Raw genomic sequence first — 16,039 nt, forward strand, 5'->3', positions numbered from 1 at the left:
TTTTTTTTTTTTTTTTTAGTCCTAGCAAGTAGCCCACTGAACAGGTCACTAAAATCTCTCTTGTCCTTTCACCATTGCTCTGAAGAGAAGCCTGGCCTTTCCTTCATTTGCCTTGGCTGATGCCGATGGTTGGGGGGGATGGGGATGGAGTTAAGTTTGAGCCCCTCTTTGCACACCCTGTCCCTGAATACACCCAGCAAGACATGGTCTGACTGGAACTCAGAAACGCATTTAAAACAGAACTGGGCTGGTTGGGGGTGGGGTGGGGGGCTTTAGAAGAGGAGGAAGGCAAAAGCGGTCAGGTTGGGGAGGGCAGGAGGGTGAGGGGTTGAGGGGGAGCAGCTGGTGTTTCCATCCCTCTGTATTTCTGGGCTTCCTGCTCCCCCTACCCTGGAGGGTGGGGTGGGGGGTGAAATTAGATGCAAGGAACTCTGGGGCCCTCTGGCTGTTCAATCCAACCCCCCCCCCCCCCCCCCCCCCAAAAAAAAAAAAAAAAGAAAGAAAACCCATGGGAGCACAGGTACACCCCTAAAACTCAGTAAACTCCTTGCCACACTTCTCATTGATGGAGACTCGGATCTCTTCCTCCTCATAGTCGTCAAAATTACTCGTGTCCCCAGGGCCTTTAAACTTTGGTATGAAGGGAGCTTCCACCTGGAGAGGGGTTAAGAACCACCCAGACCTCAGTAGTCAACATAATCATCCTTACAACAATAAATGTGAATGGCCTAACATTTATGAGCTAACTTACTCTGACCCAAGCCTGAGCTTAGCATTAGACTGTGAACTTGCCTTAACCTAAGAATCTCACCATTATAGCTGATTCACCAGAGGGGTGCCTCCTGCCCAAGGTCACAGAGTGGCCAAATGACCCCACAATCCCATTTCTTGACGCCCCACTGCTCTAAGGCACCTCAGCTAGGTTGACTCAGAGCCTGCGGCCTATTTCCAAACGCCACTTCCCTTTCCATCTCCCCATTGGCAGTCCTCTCTGGCTTATAGCCTCCTCCCAAAACCCTCAGTGCACTGGGGAGGAGGGGCATGTGGCACGGGGAAGGAGGTGGCCCACCTTCCTCTGGTAGATGGCAATCCAGTCAGTTGTGGCAAACCACTTGTGGTTCTTGATATCGTTGACCCCATTCTTGAGGTTCCCGAAGCGTTTGGTGAGGTCCACCTGTAGCAGGTTCCGCAGCAGATCCTTCAGGTCGGAGCTGAAGTGGGATGGGAACCGCACCTGGAGAGGGGTTACGGCAGACAGGGTGGGGGAGCTGTCTGGAGCTTGGGGAGCCCAGAACGCTGCCTCAGCTGCCTCACAGATCTACGGGTGGAGGGCTCCCAATGTGAGTGTGCCTCGGAATCCCATTGTAACAGTTTGTTGGGTCCAGATTCAGGAGGTCTGAGAACCCATATGCCTGGCCAGTTCTCAGCCATGCTGATAAGATGGCCACTTTGAGAACTGCGGCTCTAAGGTAAATGCTTTGATACTTCTCATTTTAGAAAAGAGGAAACAGGCTCAGAGGGGTTAAACAGCCTGCCTAAGGTCACACAGAGGAGCGGGACGGGGGTGTTGAATCTTGGGTCTGTTGCGAGTCCAGAACTTGTATTCTTAGCTACGGCTTCCTAAGGCAGCTCTACTGGGGTCTGGGGACTTCTAAAATATTCATGGTTAGGAGAGAAACGCTTGTTTTTCTAATTCCCTCTCTCTCCGCTGACTGACTCTTCTCTTTAAAGTCCAGTTTAACTCTTCCAGAAATGTCCCCAAACGCTGTGAGCCCAAACTTTGCAAGTAGTCACTGGATTTGCGGCCACAAGAAGGGACTTTCAGCAATGCTCTACATTTTACACGCTCTGTGACCTTGGCCATGGCTCTTAACCTTTCTGGCGCAGGCCAGATATCCCAGAGTTGCATGAGGGAGATAATACTGCCCGAGGTGCGTGGGAACTGCAAAATGCTACAAAGAAGGGAGTTATGCTCATCTTCTGTTCCTCCTCGGAACTGCCTGCGTTTTCTTTCTTTTTTTCTACTTTGGGCCATTCTCCCTGTCTTTTCTATTCTGTCTGGTGGCAGACACCTCGCCTTTCCCTTTTTAGTGACCCCACCTTGCAGCTGATTTCTTTCTCTGAGAGGCAAGTGTCTGGTCCCCTCCCCCCGCCATTCTCATATGAGTAAGAGAAGGTTCAGAGGGGTGAGGGCACTTGCCTGAGGTTTCAAAGCCAGTGGGGGGGGGCGGGGCACAGAGCTGGGACTTAGAGTCAGGATGGAGCCCCCAGGCTAAGCTGCTCCCCAATTCCTGGGCCAAGTGGAAGGATGGCTGGGTCCCCCCCAGCAATGTAGTGAGCTGAGGAAAGAGGTGGGGTTCCCAACCTATCTCGAGACCTGGGGGCCTCTGAGGATGCGAGGGTGTGGTTCCAGGCCAGACACTTCCCCTCCCCAAGCCTGATGTTCACTGCTCCTTCAAAGTACTGGGGTAGAGCTGCGGGGGTGCCTCATGGGGTGGTGAGCACGTATCACTGCCCCCTGTAACAGTTCTGTCTCCCCCACCTGCACCCTGAGAGTCAGGAGGTCTGTGTTTGGGAGAGGAGGCATGGGCCGCATACCCCAAGTGATGCCCGCAGGGTCTAGACCGCACCCGGTCTCTTTTCTACTGTGAAAAATCAGGCTCAGTGGGGCAACTGGAGGCGAGCAGCACCTCCTGCTGGGCTAGAGAGGTGATCAGGGGAGGCCCGGGATTTTGGAAGCCCTTGAGGTTTGAAGTTTGAGCCGTGTGGGTCCAGGATTAGATGGCGGGGGGGGGGGGGGGGGGGGGGGGGGGGGGGGGGGGGGGGGGGGGGGGGGGGGGGGGGGGGGGGGGGGGGGGGGGGGGGGGGGGGGGGGGGGGGGGGGGGGGGGGGGGGGGGGGGGGGCGCGCGGGGGAGGGTCATTTGAGGTGCTGGCCTGTTAACTGGCCGCTGCGCCCAGCTTCATCGCTTGGCCTGACTCAGTGAACTTCCAGATGGTCCTACCAATAAGCAGGGCTCCCTGGTGAGCAGAACTAGTGGGGAAGGGTCTGCTGGGGGCTTAGCCGCTGTTCTGTAGGCCTCACCTTCCCAGAGACAATCTTCTCGTAGATCTGGATGGGCTGGTCAGCGAAGAAAGGCGGGTAGCCAGCGGCCATCTCGTAGATGAGAACCCCTAGAGCCCACCAGTCCACAGCCTTGTTGTAGCCCTAGAGTGACAGGGGGTACAGTGTGAGGGGGGAGGGAGGGGGCGCGGTGGGGCCTCAGGTCAGGGGGTGGATGGGGAGGTGCCTACTTTGCTCAGGATGATCTCCGGGGCCAGGTACTCAGGGGTCCCGCATAAGGTCCAGGTGCGGCCTTTTACACGCTTGGCAAAACCGAAGTCCGTCACCTGCGGGCACAAGAATGGGCTGTTGGCCAGGAAGGAGGGAGGGCGGGTCCAGCCTCCGGCCGCCCGGGGCCTGCCCCTTGCCCGGCCCAGTGGGCACCTGAATGTAGCCCTGCTGGTCGATGAGGAGGTTCTCCGGCTTCAGGTCCCGGTAGATGAGGTCAAGCGAGTGGAGGTACTCGAAGGTCAGGACGATCTGGGCCGCATAAAAGCGTGCGTGGGGTTCACTGGTGGGGACAATCGGGGAGGAGACAGGTGAGCGCGGGTGGGTGCCTGGCCACCCCGAGTGGGCTGACAGGGCCGCCCTCCAGCCCAGCTATCGGAAATCTGTAAGCGGAGCAGATGCTTTCTTGTACGGCCCCACGAAGTTTCCCATCTGGGAAAGAGCCCAGATGTCTGGTGACCAAGCGACTGACTCTGACTGCGGTAGATCCATACAGTGGAACTGTACCCAACCCCACTGCCGGGACCTACGACACAGTGGAACCGTACCCAACCCCACTGCCGGGACCTACGACACAGTGGAACCGTACCCAACCCCACTGCCGGGACCTACGACACAGTGGAACCGTACCCAACCCCACTGCCGGGACCTACGACACAGTGGAACCGTACCCAACCCCACTGCCGGGACCTACGACACAGTGGAAGAAAGGAACCAAAAAAACATGGGACAGTGTGATTCCATTTATAACCCGTCCAAGCCCAGACCAAACCCACTCACGGTGCTTGAAACCAGAGAGGATTTGCCAAGCAACGGATTCGAGGGAATTTTCTGGGGTGGTGGAAATGTTCTATATGGTATTTTGGGTGGTAGTTTCACAGCGTTTGTGACTGTCAACACTGGCGGAGCAGATCACTGAACACCTGCGCCTTCCGTTGTATGTAAAGTGCATTTCCATATACAGAAGTAAAACAATAGCGTACAGTTTGAAACTGCCAACTTACAGGGTGATCCCTAGAGTCACCGTGTTTCGTTTGTTTTGGGTGGTTGAGGAATCAGATTCCTCAGCTCAGCGGGAACAAGAACCCAGACAGACCCAGAGAGCCCACTTTACACCCCCAGGACGGCTGGGTCACGCAGTGACACCCGCGGACACACCAGGGCCCAGTGTGGCAGGGCCCAGCCGGCTCACCTGAACCTTCCGATCCGCCGCAGGTGCGAGAACATCTCCCCGCCAGGCACGTACTCCATGACCATGTATAAGTTCGAGTTGTCCTACGGGAAGCAGCAGGTGATCAGGGCCCCGCCCTCTAAGCCCAAGGGCCCCTCTGAAGGCCTGGTGCCCTTATGTGGTGGGTGTTCTAAAATAAAGCGACAATGACAATCCTGGCTCCCATATGTAGTCTGTTTTGAGAGCCAGGCACCCACCTCATTTCCTTCTGCCCACGAAGAAGGAGGGGGCAGCTGTCATCCTCTGTATAAGGGGTGAAAGTGAGGGCCGGCGTGTGGGGTGTAGGGGACCGGCCGGCGTGCCTGGGCTGGAGAGAGGACTCTTGGTGGCTCATGTCTGGGACTGTCTTGACCAAAGCCTGAGATGACCATTTTGCTTCCCGCCACGCATGGGCCCCTTGGGACCACCTAGGTCTCAGGCCTGGAATGGCTTTTCCCAGATCTTGCAGTCATAGCCGAGGACAGCACCCAAAATAGCTTGGACAGGGTGCTCAGGCTGTGGCTCGCAATGGTCACAGCAACCCCATCAGGTGGGGACCGTTATGATCCCCATTTTATAGATGGGGAAACTGAGGCTCAGGGCAGGAAAGTCCCTCACCGGCGTCAAACGGCCTGGGAAGTGCAGAGGGTGGGGATTTGCATCCAGGCTGCGTGGCACAGCCTGTGCTTACAGCCGTGTGCCAGGCGCTTGCTGTGAAAGGCAGAGGCCGTTTGGACGGAGGTCACCCAGATTGGGTGACTCGCCCAAGGTTCTCAAGTGAACAGCTGGTGGGCCCGGGAGTCGAACATGGGTCTCCCAGAGTCTCAGGCGGACTCCGGCCCCCCCAGCACCCTTCTCCGGGGCTCTCCTTCCTTCCTGTCAGTGGGCCTGCCTACTTGGGCAGCCACTGCTCGTCCTTGGCCCCACCCAGCTCTGGGAGCCCAGAGGCCGTACCCGCCAGCAGCGGCCCCGGCCGCTGGGTGTGGGGACCCCACCTTGAAGGAGAACTCGAGTCTGACGAGGAACGGAAAGTTGACTGCTTGCAGGATGCGCTTTTCGTTCAGGGTGTGCTCAATCTGTTTCAGCTTCACCACCTGCAGGGGTGGGGAGGGAGGGCGAAGAGAACGGCGTGTGAGAAGGTCCTCCTCATCCCTGATGCCTGGAAGTAGAGGTGCCCGGGCTGGGCTAGTTCTTTTGAGTGCTTGTGGCCTGCGGAGCCTGGAGGGGCTGCCTGTCCCTGCGTGGCATGCAATTCACGGCAAGAGCACATGAGTCACCAGGCCTCATGGCCCAGAGGCGTCAGAGCTGTGCTGGGGGAAGCTCGGGCCTGTGGATGCCCAGATAAGGTGTCCAGTAACGTCAGGGGGAGGGGGAAGCCAGAGAAGGCTTCCTGGAGGAAGGGGCAGCTAAGCTGACACTGAAAAGACAGGTGAGAGTAATGGCTAAGAGATGGGCTGTTTAGAAATACCCTTCCTGCATCAGGGGCACCCGCCACACAGCCACTCAGACCCCAGGCTAATTCCTCCTCAGTCCTCAGTGGTCCCCAGCAGGCGCCTCCCTCACAGGGACAAAAGCCCTGAGGGGTATGCACTGTGAACGGTCGTTTTGGAAGATCCAGATGCAGAGAAGGGAAGTGACTTGCCCAAGGTCACTCGCAGCCAGTTGGAGTCAGGCTGGCATGTGCGCAGGCGGGCTGGCCCTTGTGTCGGCTCTCATCTGCTGTGTAGGGCTTTTCCTGCTTTGCTCATAGCTACCTCTCATGGGTCTACACCTGCGCTGTCCAGTACAGTCTACACTAGCTGTGTAAGGTTGCTGAGCACTTGAGACAAGGCTAGTTGACTGGGGAAGTGAGTTTAAAATTTTACGGTTCAAGGCGCCTGCGTGGCTCTGTCGGTTAAGTGTCCAACTTCGGTTCAGGTCACGATCTCACGGTTTGTGGGTTTGAGCCCCTCTGCTTCGGACTCTGTGTCTCCCTTTCTCCCTGCCCCTCCCCTGCTCATTCTCTGTCGCTGTCTCTCAAAAAACAAATAATAATAATAAGAAGTGTTAAAAAAAAAACTTTTTTAAGCTTCTAGGGGCACCTGGGTGGCTCAGTTGGTTAAGTGTCCAGCTTCGGCTCACAGTTCGTGAGTTCAAGGCCTGCGTCAGGCTCTGTGCTGACAGCTTGGAGCCTGGAGCCTGCTTTGGATTCTGTGTCTCCCTCCCTCTCTCTCCTCCTCCCCTGCTTGCACTCTGTATGTCTCTCTGTCTCTCTCTTACTCAAAAATAAACAAACATTTAAAAAAAATTTAAATTTTAAGGTTCTAAAATGAAAGTTTAAAAACACTCAATGCAGTTACTCGTTGGAACAACTTGGGTTATGTGAAGGTGCTTTTCCAACTTTTCTGCTTTTTCTAGGGAAATCTTAACATTGGAACAGAGGTGTAAGGGTAAAACAGGTGCTGGATTTTGAAGACTTGATACAGAAAAAAAGGAATATAAACCACCTCATTAATGATATTTTTATACTAGTTACAGATGTTGAAATCCTAATATCATAGATACACTGGCTTAGTTAAAGCACGATGCTGAAAGGAATTCTACCTGTCTCTTTTTACTACTTATTTATTTTTATTGTTTTTTAAAAATGTTTTATTTATTTTTAATACAGAGAGAGACAGAGCATGAGAGGGGGAGGGGCAGAGAGAGAAGGAGACACAGAACTGGAAGCAGGGTCCAGGCTCTAAGCTGTCAGCACAGAGCCTGACGCGGGGCTCGAACCCACAAACGTGAGATCTGACCTGAGCCGAAGCCGGAGGCTTAACCGACTGAGCCACCCAGGCGCCCCTATTTTTATTGTTAAGAGAGAGGGAGAGGGAGCAGGTGCGCAGGCAGGGGAGGGGCAGAGAGGGAGACCCAGGATCCGAAGTGGGCTCGGTGCTGACAGCAGGGGGGCCCGATGCGGGGCTCCAACTCATGAACCATGAGATCGTGACCTGAGCTGAAGTCGGACGCTTAACTGACGGAGCCACCCAGGCGCCCCTCTTTTTACTTTTTAAATGGGGTTTCTGGCAAGTTTAAACCCATACGTGGCTTACGGTGCATTTCTCCTGGACAGTGCTACCCCAGAGCAGCTCCTGGCATCAAGTAGGGGCTCAGAAATATTTACAGAAACAAGGTCTGTGCAAACAGAAGCCTTCCGGCCGCCTTGCCTCAGGCTAGGTATCTGAGCCCTGTCCCCTGCCTGGGTGCCCAGCAGCGGCTCGTATGGAGGGGAGACATGGTGACGGCAGCTAGGGCCCGTCCGGCTCCGGGTCTGGCCCATCATGCTGGCTCAGGAAAGAGTCGGTGAATGGCTAGTCGGGAAGCCCACCCGGGGCGGTGGCCTGGCGGGGCCGGGCTTACCTTCTGTTTGTCGAGGATCTTCATGGCAAAGTGGTTCCCGCTCTCCTTATGTTTCACCAGCATCACCCGCCCAAAGGAGCCCGTGCCGAGGGTCTTGATTCGTTCAAACTGATCTAAGTGGGCTGTATTCTGTGGGCAGAGGGGGTTGGCAGGGTCAGGGATCCCCTCCAAGTGGCCTGCAAAGTCAAGGTCTGGGGCGTGCCCTCTGCCACCAGCAGAGGGGGCCCTGGGGAGTGGGTGGTTTGTGAGGGGGGTGAGGACAGGGGGCGGAAAAACAAGATGGCGAAGGACACATTCCTTAAGGCGAGTGGCAGGGGCCAGATCCGGTGCTGGCCCGGGGCCCAGGAACTGCTGGCAGCTGTGGGGGGCTGGGGGGCGGGGGCAGGGGCCACCAGGTGGGAGCAGGTGGTGGGGTAGGAGAGCCTGGCGGTGGGTGACTGGGGGCCTCCACCCAGGAGCCCCCACAGGCATCTAGGGAGCAGACAGGGGCAGGCCTAGAGCCCTCCATGTGGCCCTAAACACCGTCGCTGTGTCCTGGGGGACACATTTGGAGGGTGGGGGGCCATCGGCTTGCTCTTCCCACGGGGCTTACCTGAGCAGGGTTTTCCCATTTTTTAAGAAAATCTTCTTTGGCTTTGGCTAAGAACTCTTTCACTGCAAGGAAAAGAGAGAGAAAGTTAGAGAGAGTCTGACTCGTCAGGGTAGGCCCAGGCTATTCCTGGGGAGATGCCTGTTTGTGCAAAGTGGGGTGCAGCTGTCTCAACCCAGAGACTGACCTTTTCCCAGAAGCTTCAAGTGCCCTGCTTGAGCTGGAGGATAGCTTTGGGGGGCCCTTGATGTGGGCTGGGGTCGGGGACCCCTTTACTCAAGGAAGCGAGATCCAACCTCAACTTCGTCCTAAATGGGGTGCAAGGTGACTTGGGGGTTACTCTTAGGGGTGCAGAGAGTGGCGCCCAGGCCAGCCCACCCCCACTCGCCCCAGTTCTGACCGACATTCCATGGCCAGGGCCGACGCCAGCCAAGATATTTATAGCCTGGGGATTTGGCTGCTCCTCCAGCCCCTTCTCTGGGGAGGCTGGGCCTTGGGTGGAGGCCTCCGAGGCTCGGGTAGCAGGCGCCCTTGGGGGGCTCAGCTGTTGCCGTGGCCCCCAGCTGGCCCCACTCCTGCCTTTGCCAGTCCAGAGGCCCTTCCTTGCTCCAGAGCTGGTTCAAGAGGAGCCTTACCCAATACCCACGCCTGTGGGCCCTTTAGCATCCCAAGGCGCACATAACCACACGGCTAACGTTGAAGGCCTCCTAGTGGACCCTGGCTCTGCTGCTTTGTCTCCACTATCTCACTTGGCCTACCCACCAACCTTCCTTTTATCCATTCTTCCCATTTAACTGCCTAGGAAACTGAGGCCTGAAAACAGGCATTCTTGCCAAGGCTGAGGAGCCCAGCAAAGCGCTTAAGGGCCAGGACTCTGGGATGAGATCAATTTCAAATCTCAGCCTGGTCTCTGATGAGCTGTGCAACCTGAGGCAACTGACCTTGCCTCTCTGGGCCTCAGTTTTTCCTCAGCTGTAAAGCAGGGAGAATAATGGTAATGATCTGGCAGGGTGGGTCTGAGCACTGAATGAGTTAATCTTGGCAAAGGGGGTTGGACAGTGGCTGGTATGGGGTTTAGTGCCATATAAATGACAGCTGTTAGTTTTGCTTTTAAGTATTTTTAAAAATTGAAGTATAGGGGTGCCTGGGTGGCTCAGTTGGTTAAACATCTGACTTCAGCTCAGTTTATGATCTCACAGTCCGTGAGTTTGAGCCCCGAGTCAGGCTCTGTGCTGATAGTTCAGAGCCTGGAGCCTGCTTCAAATCTGTCTTCCTCTCTCTGCCTCTCCCCCGCTTGCACTCTGTCCCTCTAAAAAAATTAAACAAACATTTTAAAAAATTGAGATATGAAATACAGGGGGTGCACTGACTGTTCAAACTTTAAATGTTTGTGTTTTTTTAAAGTTTAGATAGAGACAGAAGACAGAGTGAGAGCAAGGGAGGGGCAGAGAGAGACACAGACACAGAACCGAAGCAAGCTCCAGTGCAGGGACCCTTCCTGTGGGCCAGTCCTGGGCTGGATGCTCTCTAGGCTTGGTTCCTACCCTGATGGGTCAGACCTGCTGCTACTCTTACTGCACGTGTTAAGACTGACCAGGCCTGAGGTTGTCTGGGGGACCCCACTGCCCACAAGACTAACCCTGGGGGACAGTTCACCAGGGTGGCCTGTAGACAGAGTGGTCTTCTACCCTCTGCTGCTCCTGTGACGACTGCCACCCGAGGGGTCCTGCACACGTGCACTTTGGCCCCGCCTGTCATTTTCCTGGCTCCCCATGCACTGTGCCAGCACTCCCACTGTCCCCAAGAACCCCTCAGAGTTTGGAGAGAAGAGCCTTCCACAGGGGCCACAAGTGCGAAGGAATGGCCAGGAGTTCTAGGCTGGTACTTGGCTGCGTCACCAACTGCTGGGGACCTGGGGGCTGCACCAAACCCAGTGCTTTCACTAGCAGGGTCTTTTTTGACACCCAGCACCTTCCTTGGAAACCTCCAAACATATGCCCTCAGTTCCCAATGAAGGTGGGGGGAGAGGATACCCTCCTGGGACTTCCCAAGAAGGCAAAGGAAGGGGCGTGGACAGAACCCAGAAGGATGCCTGGTCCTACTTCCCTCTTTGCTCTCGGCCAGCCTTGAGAACTGTCACATTCTGCTTTTTCCTGTCTCAATGGCCCTGCGCCTCTGGCGGCCCACTGGTCCCACCCACTGAAGGGCTCCATGGGTGCCTTGGTCCTAGTACAGCTCTTCTCTGGCCTCTCAAAGGATAAAAGGGCCAAGACCATGTCCCTTCTGCTGCCACTGGCTTGCCAGGTTCGAGCACAGTGGGGAGGGGGGCAGGGCCAGAAGGACTGGACAGAGAAAGAGGGATAACGAGGTGGGGGGACCCCAGCCTGGAGGCCTCATACTCACCTCTGCTTCCTACCTCTTCCAGCAGAGGGTGCAATAGGGGGGCGGAGAAGGACAAGGTGATCTGGGACCCATCTGCCCCTGGCCAGGGAGGCTCAGGGTGCTGGCTGTGCCTTAGGTGCCCAGAAGGCGTGGTGTAGGTAGCCCAGGAAGCGGATAGTCAGGTGGGCCCAGAGGAGCAGCTGCAGCCACAGCTGGAAGGTGGTCTCTGAGTCCCTGCCCTGGCCACCACCTGACCCCACGTCCATCCCAGGCTGCCCTAGGCTCTCCCTGGAATCTTCCCTCTGCAGGGAAACCAGGAATACGCAGAGCCTCTGAGCTGGCTTCCTCTGGAGGGCCCCGGGGGACAGGGGAGGAGGAGCTGGTTGCCGGGGAAGCACTTAAAGGTACCTGCTCCTGGCTGGCCAGGGTTTGCAAAGGCCCTCCCTTGGCACAAGGCAGCGGGAAGATTCTCCTGAGGGTGTCCCTTCTGGCTGGCCTGGCTGCCCTAGGGGTGGAGTGCTAAAGCTAACTTCCTGTTCCAGAGACTTTACTGCTCCCAAGATGCCAGGTCCCGACTTCCTCAGCGGGTGCTGAACTACCCAGAGGATGGCACGGGACGTGCCCAGGGCAGTGCCCACTGGGCAGAGGGGAAGGAGTTAAGGTTCAGGCCCAGGCAGCAGCAAGGGGCTCCCTGGGGGCCAAAGAGGCCCCAGGGCCCCATTAATTAGCTGAAAGAGCGGGCTGGAGAGAAAGGAGAGGGGAAGGGGGCAGGGGAGGGTGAACAGCCAAGGGCTACCCGATCTCCTTCCCCAAGTCCTTTTTCAACCTGAGCCCCCAGGTCCTGGCATCCCACGGGAAAAGTGGGTATGTCTGGATTTGTCCTGCTCCTATGCAGGGGCAGAGAGGGGACCGACATCACAGGATGTCCTTGGCCTCTGTCAAACCTTGCCCTGAGCTTGGCTTTGCTTTTCAGCCATGAAAGTCCAACCGGAAGTGAAAGGCTAAACCTAGGGGTGGGGGAGGGGGGAGGCAGCCTTGACCATCTTCCTCCTTCTTTCCAGATCCCCGAAAGAAAGAGTGGAGGGTCAGTGGCAGCTTCCCTGAAAGTGCCCAGCACCCCGACCCCTGCTGACAACAGGAAGTAACAGAGAAGGGACACCCAGCCAGCTCTTCGCTTATGAAACCGCGGTCCTGCTCTATCTCCTATGGGGGCCGGGGGGTGGTTGCCAGCCTCCACTCTGTCTGGCTTCAAGAACCCGATACCCCTCAAAACACCAGGCCACAGCATGAGGAGGGAGCCAGCCTCAGACCCCCCACACCCCCAAACAGCAATCTGAGCACACTTTGCCCCCTGAAACCTGTTTGTCCTGGGAATTCTGGGACAAGGATGCCCCCGGGGCTGGGGCCTCTACTTTGGGCTGGCTGACTCCTCTAATCTAGCTTGGATCCCCTGCTCTGGGCTGGACCCCATCCCCGGACTGGACCCACTCCTATTCTGAACTAGATCCCTATTCTGGATGGGATCACTCCCCAGTCGGACGGACCCCTGTTCTGCACTCAACCGTCATCCATCATGACTGGGATTCCGCCACTGAGCCGAACTGACACCCATTCTGAGCTTAACCCAACCCCGGGCTGGATCACCCTACCGCCTTGGTCTGAGCTGAACCCCTACCCTGGGTGGACCGTCTCCTCTTGTCCGAACCGGGCTATCCATACCTCTGTTCTTCCCCAGGGCCCAGGGCCAGGGTTGTGAGTAAGGGAGGGGCTTTCAGGGCGAGCCAGGGGTCCACAGACTTCTCCACCTGTTCCCTAAACCCCACTGTAGCCCTTTCCTGGCTGGAGGGGCAGACTGTGCCTGGGAAGTTGCTATAGCAACAGGGCTCCTCCTCACCATCACTGGGGTTGGAAGCCATCACTCAGTCTTCCTCTCAGGGCACCAAGACTACGGTGGCTGGGAAGGCTCATGAGGCCTGCGGTACTAATGCCCATCCCTAATGCCCTATCGTTGCCTCCCCATCCCTAATGCCCTATCTATGGGGGGAGGCAGGGAGTTGGGGGGGGTGACAGGAAGAGAAACCTAACTTAGGGACCAGTGGGTACAGACAGGCCCCTCAAGCTTCTGTAGGCCTGACTGGGCTGAGGGAAAAGCTGCCCTGGCAGGACCCTCTTGGGCACCCATACAACTGCCAGTGCACAGGTGTTTGCCCCTCTCAGAGCGACCTCTTCCTAATTCTCAGTTGGGGGGCACTTCTCAGAGAGCCTGGGTTTGCTTGTCTGTCCCTGGGACCGGGAGGGGTGTCTGGGGGCTCCCTTTCCCCAGTCCTGCCCCTTCTCCCATGGGCCAGCTCCCAGGGGTGCCTATGGTCAGTGCCAGCCAAGGCCTGAGCTCCACTTGGCTGCCCGTCCCCAGGGCCTCTTGGGGCCACTGCCTTCTCTCAGTTCTCCAGCTTGCTCAGAGCCCAGGGCTTGGTCTTTTTATATGCTCTCAGCATCTTCCTCGGGCCCCTGCCAATGGCTCTGGCATCTCCGTGTACAGACTTCCGCCACCCCACCCCAGGGCTTGTTCTAGATCCCTGGCCTCCCGGGAGGAAGCCGACAACTGTCCTGCCCTGCCATGGAGAGGGCAGTGTGGGGGCTGCAGGACGCCTAAGTGGTGCCTACTGCGGCTGGGGCATTCTCCTTACCCAGGTCGGGCGAGCAGCTGACAGATGAAATTCAGGTGCCCCCTGCAGGCTGGCCTGGCTACTGCCCCCACCCCCACCGGCACCCTACCATAGTTATAAGAGGGCAAATCTTGTCTAATTCCATCTGTTTGGAATCAGGGCCTCGAAGCAAAAAGGCGCTTCGTCTCTCATCTTCTATGTCCTTCTCTGGGAGTTCCTGCAAGTCTCTGGAAGGAAGTACGGCTTGGGGCATTTCCCGAAGCGTGCCCAGGGTCCCCGTGGCAGGGCCCAAAATGATTTTAGGGATGTTTCGCTTTTCCAGCTACGTTACATTTTATTTAATGTGTATCACAGAGACAACTGGCAGAGCAGCGTCGTGATTTCATTTATGGGGCTGCCTAAGAGAGATCAGAGTTTGCGTCTGAACGAAGTGGCTCAGAACTTTATTATATTAAATTCAGAAAATATACGTGAAAAGAGTAAAAATCGGGGAGGCGGCTTGGGAATGTCTGGGCAGGGCAATGCTGGGGCCCAGGAGGTTGGCTGGTTAGGTGGTTCTGGATTCTGAATCCTGCCTCTTTGACATCATCTGTGTCAAACTTGGCGTGTTTGGAAAATTCAGATAAAACTGTTACAAGATCACTCAAGCAGATTGATCTACGGAGACCATTTAGCTGGGCACATCCTAGATGCCTGACGAATAGTGGCTCTATTTCATTGTGACAGTCCAGTCCTGGGTGTCTAGCCTGCGCTCTGAGAGAATCAGCAGTTCCTTCCAGAGCCTCTGATCTTTTTCTCCGGGGGTGGGGGGGGGGATCCTTTTCCCTGTGTGGCTTCCCGCCCCACCCTGCATGCGTTTGATATGCCTTGAAAGTTTTCCAGGACTATGTCATCTCCCCAACTTTCAACTGAGCTCCTGCAACACAGAGCTGGTGGCCTCTACCTTCCACCGCCCAGCCAGCCTCACCTGCTGGGGGCCCAGCCCCTCCCCTTCTGCCTAGTCCCCTCCAAGCTCATGCCCAGACCTTTTTAGATCGCTACCCACCTGCTCTTCTGTCATCAAGCGCTCAGCTACGGGCACTTGCCTCCCTGTCCCCCGCCCATCGGCGACATGTCAGGCCTTCCCATGGCTGCTTGGTGATTCTGAGTTTTGCCATTTGAATCCGCGTGGGAATTAAGTTCCCTGGGTTTCATGCCTGGACCTTTCCGGGAGCGGGTATTCAGAGGATTCAGATGCTGGAGTCTGAGACCAGAAATTGGGAAGGGTGTATTTGGACATGGTCTCCCTTTTCAGCTCTATTTCTGAAGGGGATCCTAGCTAAGCTCCAGCTATAGGTCTGGAGTGATGACATTTTAAGAACTGGAGGAACTGAGGAAAGGGCTTGTGGCCATTTCTGAAGGCATTTCTAGAATACACACCAAATACATACAGAATCTCTCTGGGCCGAAAAGGCCAACGAAATTTGGGGGCCGAAGGGGAAACAGGCTTCTCTCTGGCTGAGCCCTGGGAATGATCAGAATCTATTTTATTTGTCCCTTGGCAAGGCAAGTCATTAGATGTCACTCACTACACTCCCCAACTGTCAAACATCAAGTCCCCTTTCTCACCATCCCAGCTCAAGCTGAATGCGACCTGCTAAACCCAGGGAGTTCATACCCCACTTTTCATCCTGAGCCAGGAGCGGGTAAAGAAGCCCTGGGAACTGGGTGAATGACAGAGCCTCAATCATTTATTTAGGGGCACTCGGAGAAGTCTAGAGCTCATGGCGTATCAGGAGATAGGAAGGGACTTTGCTGCCGCCCCCTTACCCGCAACCCAGGAAAGAAGACGCATGAATCCCAGCAAGATGGGCCCAACTTGGCTTTAAAGCACTGAAGCAGTTTTCTAGGTTCATAAACAGTCTGCTACTCCAGCCAGGGCCAGACGCTTGCTTGGAGGAGGGAACACACGCAGATACGCAGAGTGACAGGATGAGAGAGGGGCAGAGGGACCCAGAAAGATCCTGTCCCCCATGCCAAGTGACACACAAGAGAAAAACAATGCTGGAGGTGGCTCTGGGAAATGCTTAAGGGGGGCAGAGTGGGCTCGGAGGGGGGGGCTGTGATAAGGTGAAAAGGGGAAGGGCAGGAGAAAGATGGCGGGGGCTGGAGGGGGGAGGGGTGTGGTCAATAAGTGGCCAAGGTCCCTGCGGGGTGGAGGCAGACCCCACAGCACTCTCAAACAGGCAGAATTCTGGGTCGGGGTCTGGCAGTGGGTCCCATCAGTGGGAGAGGTGAGTGACGAAGTGGGAGGGATTAGAATCTGGGAAGAGGGGCCAGGAAAGGAGGGAGTGGGGTGGTGACAGGGCCCCATGTGGGGCCCCAGCGGTCATACGTGCCTTGGTTGGCAGTGACAGCTGGGTGGGGGGGGCACAGTCTTTGCAGTGGGGGGTGGCCTTTGGCGGGGGGGCGCCTCCGGGGGTCTTCTGCGGGCCCTAGG

At 56.5% G+C, this 16,039-nt stretch overlaps 1 protein-coding gene across 1 annotated transcript; it reads right to left on the reverse strand.

The window, feature by feature from the left end:
• PRKACA (protein kinase cAMP-activated catalytic subunit alpha) lies at window positions 1-12,830 on the reverse strand. The gene is made up of 10 exons (XM_029918781.1): window positions 12,789-12,830; window positions 8,516-8,577; window positions 7,924-8,052; window positions 5,535-5,633; window positions 4,522-4,604; window positions 3,486-3,612; window positions 3,293-3,388; window positions 3,084-3,206; window positions 1,070-1,234; window positions 1-654 (listed from the first exon to the last, which is right to left on the reverse strand). Exons 1-10 carry the CDS (start codon window positions 12,808-12,810, stop codon window positions 529-531), a joined length of 1,032 nt encoding a protein of 343 aa, XP_029774641.1. The 5' UTR covers window positions 12,811-12,830; the 3' UTR covers window positions 1-528.
• Between the last annotated feature and the right edge of the window lie 3,209 nt (window positions 12,831-16,039).

The sequence above is a fragment of the Suricata suricatta genome, chromosome 12 (assembly GCF_006229205.1).
Source record: "Suricata suricatta isolate VVHF042 chromosome 12, meerkat_22Aug2017_6uvM2_HiC, whole genome shotgun sequence".
NCBI lineage: Eukaryota > Metazoa > Chordata > Mammalia > Carnivora > Herpestidae > Suricata > Suricata suricatta.

What these genes read in the sequence shown, in the direction of transcription:
- PRKACA (XM_029918781.1), bottom strand. Translation starts at nt 12,810, where the DNA reads ATGGCTTCCAACCCCAGTGATG. An exon ending in GACTCGAGTTCTCCTTCAAG is followed by an intron (nt 4,605 to 5,534) that starts GTGGGGTCCCCA and finishes TGCTTCCCGTAG; the next exon opens with GACAACTCGAACTTATACAT. An exon ending in CGGCGGATCGGAAGGTTCAG is followed by an intron (nt 3,613 to 4,521) that starts GTGAGCCGGCTG and finishes TGTCCCCACCAG; the next exon opens with TGAACCCCACGCACGCTTTT.